Raw genomic sequence first — 17,485 nt, forward strand, 5'->3', positions numbered from 1 at the left:
GCTCATGACCCCGGCAGCCAGCTTGGTAACGGCAGCTCGTGGTCCGGGAGGGCATCTCCTGGTTTCCGGTGGAAACCTGGTCAAGCTGGTCATCTGCTCTGGGCCTCGTCCTTCTTGTCTTTAAAGGGAACACACCACTATCTCCCAGTGAGAATTAAAACCGAGAAACGTAAAGAAAGCACCTGGCCCAGCTCCTGGAATACGGCTGATGCCCAGAAATACACTACGTTTTTTCTATTGTTTAACTGTAACTAAAGAAAATTGCCGTGATTTTGCTTCCCGAACAGCGTTGGTGAGGGAATCAGAGAAGAAAAAAAAAGAAAAAAATTCCAAAGTCTTGCCCACATGAAAAGACACAAATAAGAAAATCCCCCTGTTATCTGGGAACGGGGACAGGCTGCCTGGACCCTGGCATTCAGGACCCCGTGGCAGCGGAGGCCAAAGGACAGAGCAGCACCACGCGTGTGTGTCTCCCCGTGGGGTGGCCCTGCGCAGAGGCTGCCCGCGCCCCGGGCAGCGCTCACCTTGGTCTTGATCTGCTTGGCCGTGTCCGTGAGGAAGATGGAGGAGTTGGGGTCGCTGGCGCTCATCTTGGTCTGCGCCCCCTGCAGGGCGGGGAAGAAGGTCGAGTGCAGCAGGGCTGGCTTAGGGTAGCCGATCCTGGGGGCCACGTCTCTGGTCATCCTGAAGTATGGGTCCTGTGGGGAGGGAGGGGACAGTGGGAGAAGTGGGCCAGCTGCTAGCCCGCGAGCAACCCCCGAGCGGGCCTCACAGCAACCCCCGAGCTTCCGGTGAGTTCAAAGAATCAGCTCCGCCCCGCAACACCTTTTAGACCCTCCCTTCCCACCGAAGAGGGCCAAGAACCTCCTGCAACACCCAGGATGACACAACCCTGGCGCTGCCTCCTGACCTGGTCGATGGCACACGGGATGAGGCACTGGACGTCTGTCCGGTCTCGGAAGATCTGGGGGAACGAGTTGCTGAAGGAGGGAGCGGCCTGGATGGCAGGAAAACTGATCTTCCCTGGAAAGGAGGAAAAAACATCTTTATACCCGAGACCGCTGCCTGCTGGAGCTGCAAAAGGGGGAACAAAAATCCGCTTTCTCCCCACCGGAAAGGTAACAGTCATTAAAGAAAACCTGACAACTACAGAAGAGTAGAAGGAAGAAGAAAACCCCTATAGTCCCAGTTTGTGTCTCTTGTCACCCATTTTCTCTCCCTTTCACCCTCTGCGTTTCAGTTGTGCTTCTCCTCTGGTCTGTTCTTTGCAGGTTCCGCTTTGTAACATTTACCCACACTCTATCCCATACAGGTACCCTAGAGAGTCAGCCATTCTGTACCCCTGGGCGTCTGGGTGGTTCCGCAGCGTGAATTATTATAAAGGAGGACATCTTGGTACATAAACTGTCCTCAATGTTGTGGATGCCGCCGTTGTCAACACTGCTACTGCCGTTTGCTTAGACCTGCAGAAGCGGAGCTCTGGGGTCAAAGGGCATGGATCTTGGTGTGACCCTTGATAAGTGGAGCTGGGCCAGTCTATCCCTCTGCGCTGCTCAGGCATTTCCCAGATAGCCCACATGGCTCCAGCCCTGAAATGCTGTCTCTGTGATGCTCTTTCCCGGCAGCTGTTTCCTCCCCTCTGCGGAGACACACCTCATTTCTGGGTTCCTTTCTGCCTCGGGGTGTCCATGTGGCAGCTGCCATTGGCACCAGCACCCCGTTTACAGCACTGAGCATCCCCGGCTCCGGCTCAGGGCCTTCCCTGGGCTCGTCTACGCCCCACGACTCTATGGAGAAGGTGTCACTGTCGTCCCCATTTTGTGCACGCGGACACCAGGTTCAGACTGCCTGTGTGGTTTCCCGAGACTAGTGCGCAGTCAGTAAGTGGCTGAGCCAGGGTCCGAGCCCAGGTCTCCTGGCAGCAAAGTGGATGCAGCTCCTTGTCATGCCTGCTTCTCCCTGCTCGCTTGGGCAGCCTTCAGGGAGACGCCGCTCCACTCGATGCCGGGATTCCCAGGGTTAAAAAGCCCTTTCAGAAGCACAGGGTTTATGCCCCAGTTGTCAGGAATGGATCTGACCTAAACATCAAAGGGTTCTGCTGATGTGAAAAGCCTCCCAATAAGGCCTCTGCGCATTTCTCTCTGCACTCTTCCTTACAGGCCCTCCCCTCACAGTGGGCTCTGGAATGTGCTCCCTCCCAGCAGGCACACCCGGCACAGAGCGCCTGCAGGCACATCCTGGGAGCTACCCAGGTTGGCAGCTGCTAGGCCTGGGGCCGTGCACCCAAAATAAAGGGGAGGGGGTCCGGAGACCCAGCCACTAGTCTCAGGATTGATTCTCTGCTCAAGGAGCTAAGGGTCTCAAAGGAGAGAAAGCCAATGCATCTGAAAGGGGCATGGAGGGAGATAGAGGGAAAGGGGCGTAAACGTGGGCAAAGGGGGCCTATCCGCTGGGGACAAGCCTGGAAGGAGAGCGAGGGAGGGCAGGCAGGGTGGGCTTCCTAGGGCCTCCGGTCAGGACCCTCCTTTTGCAGGTGGGGAAGCTGAGGTCCAGGGAGACGAAGACGGCAGATTCCGGCCATAGAGCAGGCCCTCCTGCAGCCCCTGGGCCCCCACCAAGGCCTCCCACACTGACTGGGGTCCCAGGAGCAGGCAGAGAACAGAAGCCATCCGTACCCTTCTCTTCCTTCTAAACCTTAAACCGGATGACTAAGGAGAGGGACAGAGGGTGTCCCGAGGGATAGCTCCACATGGCCCAGAAAAGGGGCCAAATGCATCACACCAGCTCTTGATGTTCCAGGGAAAACCCACCTATTTAAAGAGACAAACTGCAAATGCTACCATCTCAGAGAGAGCTCAGCCCCGGGCAGGCACCAAGCGCATCAACCTGCCTCCTGCTGAGCTCGGCTCCTTTCTGAGGGCAGCTGGGTGGGGACCGCGGGCAGCAGTGGCTCCTTACCGATGCAGTCACTGTCAGTGAAGCCGAAAATGCCTTTCACTTGGTTGAAGGTGACGTGCTTCTGTATCTTCACCACGTTCTTGTAGAAGCCTGGGCTCATCCTGCAAAGACAATCAGAATCAAACCCCGGACCCAGAGGGTGGCGTCCACTGAGGGCAAAGCAGCAGATGGTACAACATGGCAGGCCAGACACAGGCCGGGACACACTGGGGAGGAAGGCGCTGTGACGGCCCCTGTACGCAAAGATGCCTGCGGCAGGCGAGGCGAACACACCTCTACCTGTGGAAGGAAATCAACATGAAGCTGAAAAGCAAATAAGGCAAGAACACACCGGATTCAGTGGTTAACGCAGCGGCTAACATGAGATATTTAAATTCTGCCAGGGTCACTGGCTGAGCATGTGGGGCTTTAAGTTTGGGGGCCCCAGTGCAGCTTTTCTGTTGAGACGGACTGTGTGCTTTCTCGTGGGAGATTACCGTTGACCCTGGAACAACGCGGGTCCACTTACACGTGGTACTTTTCAATAGTTAACAATGCAGTGCTACGTGGTCTTGGCTTGTTGAATCCACGGATGTGGGGCACCGAGGCTGTGGAGGGCCGACTGTGAGTTATACGTGGGTTAACCTCCTCGTTGTTCAAGGGTATTTGCAACTTGTTGCTGGATGGAGTGTCCGGATAGCAACTGACGGGCCCAGGAAGGAGGGTCTGTCTCAGTGCAGCTGGTCCTCCCTGCACCCGGCCACCACTGTGCCCTCCACCGTGGGGCAGCCAGGCTGTCTGGACAGGGCGAACTCTCCTGGGTAGTGAGGGGTGTGAATACGAGGCCTGGATCTGTGGCAGCCATTCTATTAGAAGGAACTAGGCTGAACCCAGAGGGGCTTCTTACACTGCACCTTTTGACACCATATTCAGTAGCTTCTCCTCCAGGCCCTATTGTGTGTCAGGCACCAGAAAGATAAAAAGGGAAAAGGCAGGAAAGCTGCCGTTTACTATCGGGGGCAGGAGCTGTGCTGAGTGCGGGAGATACCCGGCCACCGCCCAGCTCCCCTGTGAGGCGGCAGCTTCGCCTCCACTTTCCCAGAGGCTCAGAGAGGTTATGGTCACAGACCTAGTGACTCTAGGACCTGGGATCCAAACCCAGGCTCGTCTGGCCCCAAGGCCCGTGCTTTTCTCACCACATCTCACAGTGTTTGAAGAGTTTAAGGCTTCTGGCCCTGACGGAGGGCCACCGAACGGCTCTGGGCAGGCAGGGGGCGAGTGTCAGAAGTGCAGGGATGCCGGCTGCCTGGGTGGCCAAGGCCACCGCAGCAGGGTCTGTTTGAGTTGAGCAGAGTCCCACTCAGACAGGGAGCAAGGGCAGCGTGGGGCACCGGCCAGGGTGGGAACAGTGCTGCGGAGGGCGCGCCAGGAGCAACGGCGACAAGCAAAGCGCTGCGAGCACAGGTCCCCCCCCCGACACCCCCTGACGTATACTGAACACCCCAGGGAGCAGAGCGGGATAGCCACCGGGAGAGATGCCCGCTCGCTCACCCTGCCGGAACGGGAGCGCCCTCCCGTGCCAGGGGTCTCCTGGGGGGAAGCAGCCGGCCTCATGCTGCCTACGCCTGGCGGGGACCAGGGCTGTCCACCACCGGGGGGGATGGACAAGAACTCCGTGCACCCTGGGGTTGAGGCGACCGTCCATGCTAGTCCCCTGGGCAGATCAGCCGGTAGGCCCATCCCCTTCTGTCTGGGGTCGTCCTGCATAAGGTGGCCTCCAAGCCCCACAAGGAGGGCAAGTCTACAGCACCCCTAGCGTCAGAAGCGGTGCTCCTGAAGAAGACCGCCTTGACCGTTCTTGGAGGCCGGGTGGCCTTCTGGCTGCACAGAGAGCGTGGCCACACCCCGCCAACCCCCCAGGGAAGTCTGTCCCCCGGGCTCGCCCCTGTGCCGATGCGGCGTGACACACCCCGAGGCTTCACCTTGGGGACCAGGAACAGACCCGGCTGCATCCTGTAAACGAGGGCTGGGCACCAGTTTGCCCCCGAGAACACCTGCCCTTCACAATCACGTAGCTTGGAGAACGTGGCCTGGATTTCCTCACGCAGGCAGGCATGTGAGCGACGGGATTCTAAGTTGGAAGAGATTTTCAAGAGTGACGCTGAGGGCCTCCCTGGTGGCGCAGTGGTTGGGAGTCCGCCTGCCGATGCAGGGGATACGGGTTCGTGCCCCAGTCTGGGAAGATCCCACATGCCGCGGAGCGGCTGGGCCCGTGAGCCATGGCCGCTGGGCCTGTGCATCCGGAGCCTGTGCTCCGCAACGGGAGAGGCCACAACAGTGAGAGGCCCGCATACCGCAAAAAAAAAAAAAAAAGAAAAAAAAAAAAAAAAGAGTGACGCTGAGCGCTCACCAGGGCCAGGCTCTGCTGGAAGCACTCCACACGCAGCGATTCAGTGGTCAGTCCTCATGAACTGGCAGCGCAGGTGCTCCCGTCCACTGAGCTAACCATCCTGTCCTAACCATCCTAACCACTGAGCTAACCATCCTGTCCTTCTGCTCTTCCTTTGTCCTCACAACACTCCTTCTCACCTGGTTTACTACCTGTTAACTCCCGTTAGAGAGAACCTGACGGACCGGCTGGATACTTGGCTGCTGAACCCCCGGCATCAGTCTGACATGCAATAGATGCTCAATAAACACCTGTCCAACACTCGCTGCCCGAGTCACACAGGAGGTGGCGGTCAGGGCGCGAGCCCAGGCAGGGCACTCGGAACCCCTCGGCTAGACCACCCCTCACTAGTACAAACCCCCCACTGCACAGGAAGACGGGGGCTCAGAGAACTGAAGGACTTGCCCACAGGAACCGAACCAAACCCAGAACAGAGCTGGGTCTGGAGCACTGGCTTTCAGATTCCCGGAGCAGTGTCCTTCCACCCCTCGGGGGTCCTGGCAGGAAGGCCCCTCTGGGCCCAAACGTGTGGGAGGACAGGGTGGCGGGAAGCCTCAGCCCCAGCACCAGCTCCTTCCCCCATGGAGCCCCCCGAGAGGGTGGAGGACGCTTTGCTGTGTTTCTTGTTTGTAAGGAAGATTGGCTGGGGAAGGAGCTTTATGAAGTCAGAGACTTAGATTTTGAGTTAATCTTCAAGAAAAAAGCAAAGTGCTTGAGTGTTTAGAAGAAACTCTTAAAGGGAAAAAGACACTTGAAAACAGACTTTAACATTTAAATGTCCCTCCTAACTTTAGGTTCAACCTAAAATACCTAAGAAGAGCTAGGACAGGCCCTTCGTCTGGGTTTTCATCTTTACTCCACGTTCATAAAGAAGAAGGAAGTTCTCAGGGAGCAAAGGCGTCAGAACTGAAGCTGCAGGTACCAGAAAGACAGGGTGGACACCAGTCGCCACAGATGCCACGTTCTCTCAGAACGAGCTGGAAGCACGGTGGGCCATGGCAGTCTTCTCACGCCCCCGCCCCGACATTCTCACGGACTCGTCAGAGGCGTTTGTTTCTGTCCCACCAACATCTCAGCACCACAACGGGGGACTTTGTTTGGCTCAGTGCTGTGTTCTCGGGGCCTTGGGGGGCACCTGCCACAGCGAGCACCCCGTGACCGCTGCTTTACTGGTCTAGTGCAAGAGGACAACCCCTCACACTGCACCAGAGGGGGGGCCGGGGCACAGGCAGACCAGAGAGGGGTACCTAAATCTGGCTGCAGGAGGGACAGCTCCCAGGAGGAGGCGGTGCTTGACCACGTGTTTGGAAGACAGCATAGGAATCCGCGGAGCTGGGATTCCCGGGGTCAGGGCAGAGAAGAGCAGGGACAAAGGCGAGGGTGTGGAACAGCTAATTGTTCTGTCTAGCTGGAGGGCGCGGTGACCAGAGAGGAACACAGGCCAAATCACAAGGGGCTGGTGTGCAAAGGAGAAAGCGAGAACTTTATCCTGATGATGATGGAGAACCAGGAAAGCTGTGAGCAGGGGACTGAGCCACACCTGCCTTTTAGAAAGAGCGCTGGCTGGTGGGGGCCGAGAGGCCGAGAGGGGCCACGGTGGGTGGGAAGAGGCTGCACAAAAGGATGCCGGTGACTGTGTGATGCCAGCACTGCCTTGTCCTAAAAAGAGCAGCAGAGCCCGTGGTGTGTCTATGGGGTCAAGCAGTTGAATCAGGTTCTTTTAAGGAATAGGGGGAGAGAAATAAAACTAAGTGTCGTGAAAATGATAATAACGGTGACAGCTAAGGTCTCATCTAACCCTATTTCATGGACCAGACTTGTTGACTCACAGACCCTGAACAGAGGAGACCTGGGACTCGAACCCAGGTCTATTTTCCTCCCTTGGAAGGTCATGTTTCTTCATGGACCCCACAATGCCTCTGTGCCCACAAGAGAGTGATTAAAAATATGTAATAGGTAAAATTAGAAAATTCATTCATTTACTGGCTGCTAGAAAGGTCAGATTTCATACCAAGGCATGTATTTCTCTCAATGGCTGTGAAGCTACCCCTTAGATTTCAGTAGTTACAAAAGGGACCCTTCTGGGGCAATGCTAATCAGCAAGGTCCTCTGCACTTACTGCTCACGCAGCCCTTTGGTGTTTCCATTACACCCTGTGTGGGCCTCTAATGAATCTCCTAACAGGGGCCACAGTCCACCAGCAAGTTGGGCCCTCAATCACCATCCCCCATGGATGGCCAGAGCCGCGCAGGGAGCACCACATCTAGGGGCTCATGCCGTACTTGGTGACCTGAAGAGCATTCTTCGTGGGACGGTGGACAGAGTCTTACTTTTCTAACACACTTTTTGGTAGCTGTCTGGAATGAAGTTCAAAACCGCAGAAGTTACAGTTTGAGGACTTCCAGAAGGAAATCTTTTGGACTATTAAGTGTCTGGTTTAACTAGACTGTGAGGAAACTGTGTCGCCAGTGAGTCTTTTCTCTGTAGGGAAAAAGGTACACTGAGAAAGAGAAAGACACCCAAACTGGCACAACTGACCATCCGTGGAGAGAAACTACGACACAGATGCACAGCTGTCACAAGCTGAGGATGGAAATCGTATTTGTCAATAAACCAATAAACTAGACCATAACGTTTAATAAGGGAAGAAAAACGTCTTCCAGACCTCGAGATGCTTCCGGTGTTTCAGCTGCAGCCGTGGCCGTGACGACTTCTCTACAATCTGCATCTACTTATTTAAAAGGCAGCCGGGCGTTCTCTCCTTACCCCATGTAGTCAAGGTCAGAGAAGATGAAGGTCTTCTTGATGTCAAAGCCGCAGGCGATGATGTCCTTGGCGTTCTCCACAGTGTAGCCGTAGGCCTGGTCCAGGGTCAGGTCCTTCCACAGGTACTTCTCGTCGTCGGTCATCTGGATGACCAAGGGCACGTTGAACACATCCTGCAGCCACCTAAGAGACGGGGGGAGGAAGGCCGTCATCTCATCTCCCTGCAGAAGAACGCCCCCGTGCCTCTGAAAACATGGTTCCTGCTCACAGTGTATGTCAAAACGTCCCTGCCCACAAAATCACACGCTCTGATCACACTGTGAATTTGACTCCTGTTAATAAGGGCGACCACTGTTTATTACCACGTCAGCTCTGCGCTGGCTTCCCTGCACACTTTATTTTGAAGCCTTACGAGAACTGTAGGGGGTAGGTATTATCACTCCCTCTGGCAGATGTGGAAACTAAGGCCCAGAGAAGTAACTCTTCTACGGTCACATGGACAGGGGAAGAGGAGGACGCAGGTCCACTGACTCCAAAGCAGTGCTCTCTCCACCACCCACATCCCGCTAAAGCGACACCAGGAACAGGGTGAAGAGAAGCCACAAAGGCAGCAACTCCCCAAGACCTTGGTTGTTCAAGCAGACGTGAACTAGTACTGTCTTGTCAGTTCTAGACAAGGTTTGTGACCAACATTTCTTTTCTTTTTTTTTTTGGCAAAATAATATATTTATTATCTATGATTGGCAGATATACTGCTGATTTAGTCTCTCCATGGTTCAAAAGAATTTCAAAATAACAAAATAATTTTATACACCATACTCGATCAGTAATGTGACTAACGTTTCTGATTCACTAATACAAGTGAGAACAGTCATACGACGCAATACTTACTTTGTGAAGATAAACGGGATGAGGTGACCTACGTGCATTGCTTCAGAAGAGGGGCCCCTGCCCGTATACAGATAAAATGGTTTCTTATTTTCATAGGCATCAAGAATTTGATGCATGTCTCTAAAGGAAAAAGGAGAAAAGAAAATAGTGTGATGTTCTGAGAAAAAAATCGTGGTGTGAATGCTCATTTGGAAACGATAAACAGACAAAACAACCCGGATAATCACTAGGGCTTGTTATCCTTGGCGCTTATGCTGTAAAAACGACAGGAAACTTCTTGTGAACTGGTTCTCCTGTGATTGTTTTAAAAGTGTAAGACATGTAGGTTGGGAATAATGTATTTAAATGTTGATCAGCCACTGGATCTCTCTTGGAATTCCTCCAAGTATCGATGTCGACATACTGCCTGCTTCACACACTTTCCTGGGAGTGACACCAGGCCAACACCACCCAGTCCTTGTTGAGAACCACGCAGCGCCAACACTCTGCTGGCCCAGACGGGGGAAATCGCAGGGCTCCCACAGTCCTGACTTAGGGAGGGAAGTAAGGGATGCCCCCAGGTGGAGATCTGCTTTGGGGTCCCTCAGCTACACTGGGACCAGAGGTCTTCGTCTGGGAGTTATTCTGGAATCATCCACCCTCCCCAAGGACTGGGGTCCACTGACAGAGCACACGAAGAGGCCTCCTCCTGGCGGTACATCAGAATCACCTGGCTGGCTGTTTCCACACAACATCTGCCAGAGGTGTGCCTCCACAGACTCTGGTCCAGTGGGTCTGGGGTGACGTCTGGGAATCTGTATTTTTAAAACCCCTGCCGGTTCAGAATGGCCGTCATCAAAAAATCTACAAACAATAAATGCTAGAGAGGGTGTGGAGAAAAGGGAACCCTCTTGCACTGTTGGTGGGAATGTAAATTGATACAACCACTATGGAGAACAGTATGGAGGTTCCTTAAAAAATGAAAAATAGAACTACCATATGACCCAGCAAGCCCACTACGGGGCATATACCCTGAGAAAACCATAATTCAAAAAGAGTCATGTACCACAATGTTCATTGCAGCTCTATTTACAATAGCCAAGACATGGAAGCAACCTAAGTGTCCATCGACAGATGAATGGATAAAGAAGATGTGGCACATATGTACAATGGAATATTACTCAGCCATAAAAAAGCGAAATTCAGTTATTTGTAGTGAGGTGGATGGACCTAGAGACTGTCATACAGAATGAAGTAAGTCAGAGAAAAACAAATACCGTATGCTAACACATATATATGGAATCTAAAAAGAAAAAAAAATGGTTCTGAAGAACCCAGGGGCAGGACAGGAATAAAGATGCAGACGTAGAGAATGGACTTGAGGACACGGGAAGGGGGAAGGGTAAGCTGTGACAAAGTGAGAGAGTGGCATGGACATATATACACTACCACATGTAAAATAGATAGCTAGTGGGAAGCAGCCGCATAGCACAGGGAGATCAGCTTGGTGCTTTGTGTCCACCTAGAGGGGTGGGATAGGGAGGGTGGGAGGGAGATGCAAGAGGGAGGAGATATGGGGATATATGTATATGTATAGCTGATTCACTTTGTTATACAGAAGAAACTAACACACCACATTGTAAAGCAATTATACTCCAATAAAGACGTTAAAAAAAACCCAAAAAACAAAACAAAACAAAACAAACCCTGCCAGTGACTGCAACATCTGGCAGGGTATGAAACCACCCTTCCAGGGTGTGAATGCTCTTTGTTTCTGGGCAAAGTATGCCCAGATAAAAGAGGAATGGCTGCCTTTTCCAGAGGTCTGGGTAGGAGAACCCAGACAAGAGTATTCTGAAAGTGACTTCTCCTTACCAGACCAGGGGTTAACGGTGCTTATCCCTGGGCTGATAGGATTAGGGGGATTCTGGTTTTTGTGCATAGTTTTGATTTTTCCCCAAGGAATGATCACCCAGTGCTTCTGAAATAAGGAAAGAATGAAACACTTGATTTTGGAGGAAAAAGAGTCCTTCTTTGGTTCTCACGAGTAACCAAATCAAACTTTTATCGGCTTGTAGAAAAGAAAAAGAGTACAGCCGTCACATGAGCTGCTCTTTTTATTTTTTTGCCGCACCGTGTGGCATGTGGGATCTTAGTTCCCCGACCAGGGACTGAACCTGTGTCATGTGCAGTGGAAGCACGTAGTCCTAACCACTGGACCGCCGAGGAAGTCCCGGTTGAGCTGCTCCAGATGGCTTTGTAGGAAGTCTCTGAGCGCTCACGATGTGCTGTCCCGAGGGCAGGGTGCTGACGAGGCTCCCAGGCTGAGCTCAGCTTTGTGAGGATGGCTTCCAGCAGGGACCCCTCAGCTGCAGAGGGAGCCCGACAGCGCATGGCAGATCTCATCAAATACCTACTTTACAGATCTGAGAGGCATTCTTAAATTTGAGCATGGCCAAAGCTTCAAGCCCTACGCCTCCCTAAACGAAGAGCCTACAGCATTATTACACTGAAGTAAATAAGTCACAGGGCAGTGAGAACTGTTAAATGCTAAGATAAAAAATTTTGATTTAAGATCAACAAAATTGATAAAGCTTGAGCTAAAAAAACAAAAGACTGAAATTACCAAAATCAACAGTACTAAGCACTTTATAGGAGTAAAAAGGATTATAAGGGAATAATACTAGGAACAACTGTATGCCAGCAAGTTAGACAACCTTGATGTAATAGACAAATTTACCAAAACTAACTCAAGAAGAAACAGAAAATCTGAACAGACCTATAGCAAGCAAAGAAATTGAACTAGGAATAAAAAAAAGTCACACAAAGAAAAGCCTCGGGCCAGATGGCTTCACTAGTGAATTCTCTCAAATTTTCAAAAGAGAATTAACAACAATCCTTCACAAACTTCCAGAAAAATGGAAGAGGGAATACTTCTCAACTCATGCTATGAAGCCAGTATTATTCTGATACCCAAAGCAAAGACATCAAAAGAAAACTACAGACCAATGTCCCTTATGAATAAAGATGAAAAAATCTTCAGCAACTCACAAACCAAATCCAGCAACGTATAAAAAGGATTACACACCATAATCAACTGGAATTTGTTCCAGGAATGCAAACTTGGTTCAACATACAAAAATCCATCAATGTGATACACTGGTATTAACAGAAAACATGACAAAAGCCACCTGATCAACTCAACAGAGGAAGAAAAAGGATTTGATAAAACCCAACATTCTTTCATGATAAAAGTACTCAACAAACTCAGAAGAGAAGGGAACTTCCTTAAAATGATGAAGGGCATTTATGGAAAACCCACAGCTACTCAAGGGTGAAAGACTGAAAGATTTCCCCCTAAGATCAGGAATCAGACAAGGATGCTCACTTTCACAAGGACTGGACTACAATTCCTAGCCAGAGCAATTAGGCAAGAAAAAGAAATCCAAGTTGGAAAGGAAGAAGTAAACTTATCCTTACTCGCAGGTGAAATAATTCTATAGAACAAAAATGCTACAGAATCCACAAAAAAGAAAAAAGAGAATGTTAAAAAGAAAACCACAGGCCCAAAATGGTATCATGTTAAAGCCCATGATACTAAACCTAGAGTTAATATCTGATTTGACTGCACTTTCCCCCTTCCCCAGAAATGTAACCTTAGTCAACCAGTCTGGAATTTTCTGCTCAGTGTCTAGGAGGTAAACTGTCTCCAGCCCTGCACCTTCGCTCCCTCAAGAATCAATCTGCGTGGTAAAACCCTTGCCATTCCCTTCCACAAAAAGATGTCCTGGCCTAAAAATAATCCTTTTTTTCCTTTTGCTAATTCCTCCCTTGCCCCACCCTTCTCCCTGTAAAAACCTTCCATTTTGTAAAACCCCTTGGAGCAGCCTTTCTAGTTGCTAGATGGGTGATTTATGAATCACTGAATAAAGATAATTAGATCTTCAAATGTATGTGGCTGAATTTTGTTTTTTTTAAAATAAGAACTAATAAATGAATTCAGCAAAGTTGCAGCATGTAAGATCAACAAACAAAAATCAGTTGTGGTATTTCTATACAGTAGTGCAATATTGTAATTGATTATAAGAAATATATATTTGGTCTTTGTTCTACCCTGTTTCAAGCATAGAGCTCCTTTAACCATTGTGGGAATTTCCTAAGTGAAAAGAATGATAAAGACAGGAGTGTTATTCATATAATAAGCTCCTTTCAACCACAAAGTTTATGTTACTTAAGTGACTTTTGCAAAGCCCCTAGATAACCTAAGGAGGCAGGCTGGTTCCCAGGGGAGCTAACTCTGATTAGAGGATTGGAACTTTCAGTCCCCCCTGACTTCGTCCCACTTTCTGGGGAGGGCGGAGGGGCTGGATATTGAGTTTATTTACCAGTGGCCAGTGATTTAAATAATCACGTCTATGTAGTGAAGCCTCTATAAAAACCCAAAGGACAGCTTCAGAGAGCTTCCGGGTTGGTGAACACATGGAGAAGTGGGGAGAGAGGTGCCCAGGGAGACCATGGAAGCGCTGTGCTCCCACACACCTTGCCTTGTGCATCTCTTCCATCTGGCTGTTCTTGAATTATACCCTTTTATAATAAACGGTAATCTAGTAAGTAAAATGTTTTCCTGACTTATGTGAGACGCTCTGGCAAATTCACTCCACGAAGCAGTCATGGGGCCCTCTGATTTATGGCACGGGTAATGGTCTGGACTCACGATTCCTGTCTGAATTAGGGAGGTGGGGGGTAGTCTTGTGGGACTGAGCCCTTAACCTGTGGGATCAAACGCTACCTCCAGGTAGACAGTGTCAGAACTGGGTTAAATTGTAAGACACCAGCTTGTGCTGCAGGACCTCCTGATGTGTGGAAACCCCACATATCCAGTATCAGAAGTGAAGCAGGGCTGCAGTGAGCACTGAGCTAGAGGAAACACACAGGAGCGCGCTTTCCCTTCAGAAATAGCCATGAACAATCCAAAAAGGAAATGAAGAAAACGCTATTTTCAACAGCATCAAAACAAACAAAACCTTAGGAATAAATCTAACAAAAGAAGTGCAAGGCTTGGGGCTTCCCTGGTGGCGCAGTGGTTAAGAATCCGCCTGCCAATGCAGGGGACACGGGTTCGAACCCTGGTCTGGGAAGATCCCACATGCCACGGAGCAACTAAGCCCGTGTGCCACAACTACTGAGCCTGCACGCCACAACTACTGAAGCCTGAGCACCTAGAGCCCGTGCTCCACAACAAGAGAAGCCACTGCAGTGAGAAGTCCGCCCACCGCAACGAAGAGGAGCCCCCGCTCGCCGCAACTAGAGGAGGCCCACACACAGCAACGAAGACCCAACGCAGCCAAAAATAAATAAATAAAATAAATAAATTTATTTTAAAAAAAAAGCCTGTATACAAGTGTTCAGAGCAGCATTATTGATAACCCAAAAGTGAAAATACCCCAAACGTCCATCAACTGTTGAATGGGGGGGTACGTCCATTCAATGAAGTATTTTTCAGGTATGAAAAGGAATGAAGTACTGACACATGATACACCACGGAGGAACTTTGACAACATGCTGCTCAGTGAATGACGTCAGACACAACAGGCCCCGTGTGGTATGGTGCTCTTTACATGACATGTGCAGGACAGGCAAACCCACGGACACGGGAAGTAGGTTAGCGGTTGCCGGTGGCGCTGGTGGGGACGGAGGGATGGGCAGCGCTGCTAATGGGCAGAGGGTTATTCTTTGGGGCGAGGAAAATGTTGTGGAATTAGACAGTGGTGATGGCTGCACAACCTCGTGAATACACCGAAAAACCCACTGAATTATGTACTTTCAGAAGGTGAATTGTATGTCATGTGAATTAAATCTCAATGAAGGAAAAAGCTTTGGTTGTATTCTGCCCAGAAAGAGGGCTGAGCGGGGCTTGGAGTCCTCTGCCTGGAGAATTTAAAGTGTTCGGCAGACTGCCGAGCTCTGTCCTGCACGCGCGCTCCGTAACCCTGACATGCGGGCGGAACAGAACAACCCTACCTCGGACTATAAACTCCACGAACGTGGCCTTGAACCCAACCCGAGGCGATGTGTGGGCTGGGAGAGGCAAGACCTCGCTCAGAAGCCGCCTGTTCTCTGATGTTATCTGCATGGAATTTAGGATCTCAGGTAGGGATATTCTGTGCATGTTCGCTCTATTAGTTTCTCTCTTTTAAAAAAAAATTTTTTTTTTAACTTCTAATTTTATATTGGTGTATAGCCGATTAACAATGCTGTGATAGTTTCAGGTGCACAGCAAAGCAACTCAGCCATACTATTAGTTTCTCTTTGGCTATTATTTGTGAGTAGGCCAGTACAATAGGAGGAAGAAGTATGTAATTTCAGGAAGCCTCCTGCTTATCTCATGGGAAATGCTGAACTTGGACACGTTAATCTCTTTTGTTTTGTGACATTTTATAGTTGATAGCACGTAACCTGGCACGAATCTCATCTGCTGTGTACTTGACCTCTACCTTGTGAGGTGGGCAGTTTACAGATGAATAAACAAAGGGCCAGAGGTGAAGGGACGGGCACCGTCCCACAGCCAGTTACTGACAGGACAGGAGGCGGAACTGGCCTCTGCCAACTGGCAACCACTCCCCCCAAGGGTCTGGAGGTTTGAGGGAACAGCATCCTGACAGTTTTCTTCATTAAAAGAAGAGGAGGGGTGGGAGGTCCCGCAGTGAGAAGACCCTGACCTGTGTGAGAAGAAGATGCCCCTGCGCAGGAAGCGGTGCGGCCTCTGCCCTGTAGCTCTCTCTATTCGGTTTATCAGCTCCTTGTCAATTTTACTGCTTCCGAACCGAACTGGAAAAAAAAGAAGAGATGCCGACCTTAGGTGGTGGGAGGTTTGGTGATATTGCTGAAACGAGAGGAAAGGACTTGGGATCCACGCGCAGTCTCAACAGACCCAGGCCTCTTTAGGCCTCAGGCCTGGTCCCTTCCACCAGCCCAGAGTGGAGGTCACAGCCAGCAGCACAGAAAATAAATTACAGAACAAAATGCTCTTTTGTCTGGGATTGGATTCTGACAGGAAACAGATCCAGAATGCAGTTTAGCTAGCAACTCCAGGCAACCACACACACACACACACCCACCCATGCCCCCGCTGCTTATTGCTTATTAAGGTTTAATTTATATTCACTCACAACCATAAATTTAAATAGTCTTTAACCGAATTAACGGCTGTCTTCAAGAGAATTTTCCCTCATTGGTAGTCTATACATAAATCATGGAAAATGGCTTAGACTTAGGTAAGAACATTTTAGTTCTGTTTCTTTTTTGACAGCCATCAGTGATCTCAGAGTAAGGATTTTCCTGAGCAGGAAGCCCTCCAGTGAAGGGCTTGGCAGTGAGGACCTCCCACCTGTGAGGAGTCATCTTTCTTCAGCTGACTTCCAGCTGTTTAGCTCCACACTCAGTATCACTGGAAGAGAAACCTTAAGTAATCTATGAGTGACTTGTACCCACTAAGTTAAAGACAATTTAAATGACTGCAAAGATGCCCAGTTCAATGGACCTTCCCCAAGTTCTGCATTGCTCAAAAAAAGGAAAAAGCTTCTACTAAGCTATCTACTATAAATCATTATTTTGAGATTTATTTTATATTGTTATGTTAATTAAAAATAATCCTCTGGGAATATAATGCACCACAAAAGATTTTAGGATCTATCTTCCCCTTGGCATTGAAGCTTGACTGGATGTATGGTTAATTCAAATTAGAAAACATCAGTGGAATCAACTCAGTGGAACCACTCCTAAAAGCTGGGGCTTTTCCCATAACGTACCGATGAGCTTGTCATAGTCAATGCCTTTTGCACTGCTTGTCTGTACTGTCCACGGGTCCACAAAATCCTCGCCTGCTTCTGTGGCATCCAGGCCACTGTCACTCCCAGGTGCCGGCTCCCTTGCAGGATAGTCAGCCTTGTAATCCTCCCCCGTGGCAGCTTTGTAGCTCACTTTCAAGGATAACAACATCTTCACTGCGGAATCAATTTCATCCTGTACAAAGGAAGCAAGGGTGAAGCCTGAACGTATTGACAGTGGCTAACGTTTGCTGAATGTTACTGCTGTGTGGTGGCGTTGTGCTAACTGCTTTCACACACATTACTTCCTTTAGCCTTACAACAACCCTACGAGGAAGGCGTCACTGTCACTGTCCTTTTCCAGTTGAAGAACGTGAGACTCAGAGAGGTGAAGGAGCTTGCCCATGGATACACAGCAAGTCATGGGCCTGAATGTATTTTATTTTATAATTAAAAAAAATTTATTTTATTTATTTATTTCTGGCTGCGTTGGGTCTTTGTTGCTGTGCATGGGCTTTCTCTAGTTGTGGAGCACAGGCTTCTCATTGCGGTGGCTTCTCTTGTTGCGGAGCACGGGCTCTAGGCATGCGGGCTTCAGTAGTTGTGGCACACGGGCTCAGTAGTTGTGGTGCATGGG

The 17,485-nt window shown here is 50.0% G+C and overlaps 1 protein-coding gene across 2 annotated transcripts in view; it reads right to left on the bottom strand.

Moving 5' to 3' along the window:
* Positions 1-17,485, bottom strand: part of WARS1 (tryptophanyl-tRNA synthetase 1) — a 32,107-nt gene that overhangs the window by 3,533 nt on the left and 11,089 nt on the right. For both annotated transcript variants that reach the window (XM_082618982.1, XM_082618983.1), the window contains exons 3-9: positions 16,831-17,044; positions 15,742-15,850; positions 9,044-9,163; positions 8,153-8,335; positions 2,959-3,059; positions 911-1,023; positions 525-698 (exon numbers count right to left, since the gene is read on the bottom strand). In XM_082618982.1, coding sequence (XP_082475108.1) covers positions 525-698; positions 911-1,023; positions 2,959-3,059; positions 8,153-8,335; positions 9,044-9,163; positions 15,742-15,850; positions 16,831-17,044 — 1,014 coding nt within the window. The remainder of the gene's footprint in view (positions 1-524; positions 699-910; positions 1,024-2,958; positions 3,060-8,152; positions 8,336-9,043; positions 9,164-15,741; positions 15,851-16,830; positions 17,045-17,485) is intronic.

The sequence above is a fragment of the Mesoplodon mirus genome, assembly GCF_964341445.2.
Source record: "Mesoplodon mirus genome assembly, chromosome: 4".
Classification (NCBI taxonomy): domain Eukaryota; kingdom Metazoa; phylum Chordata; class Mammalia; order Artiodactyla; family Ziphiidae; genus Mesoplodon; species Mesoplodon mirus.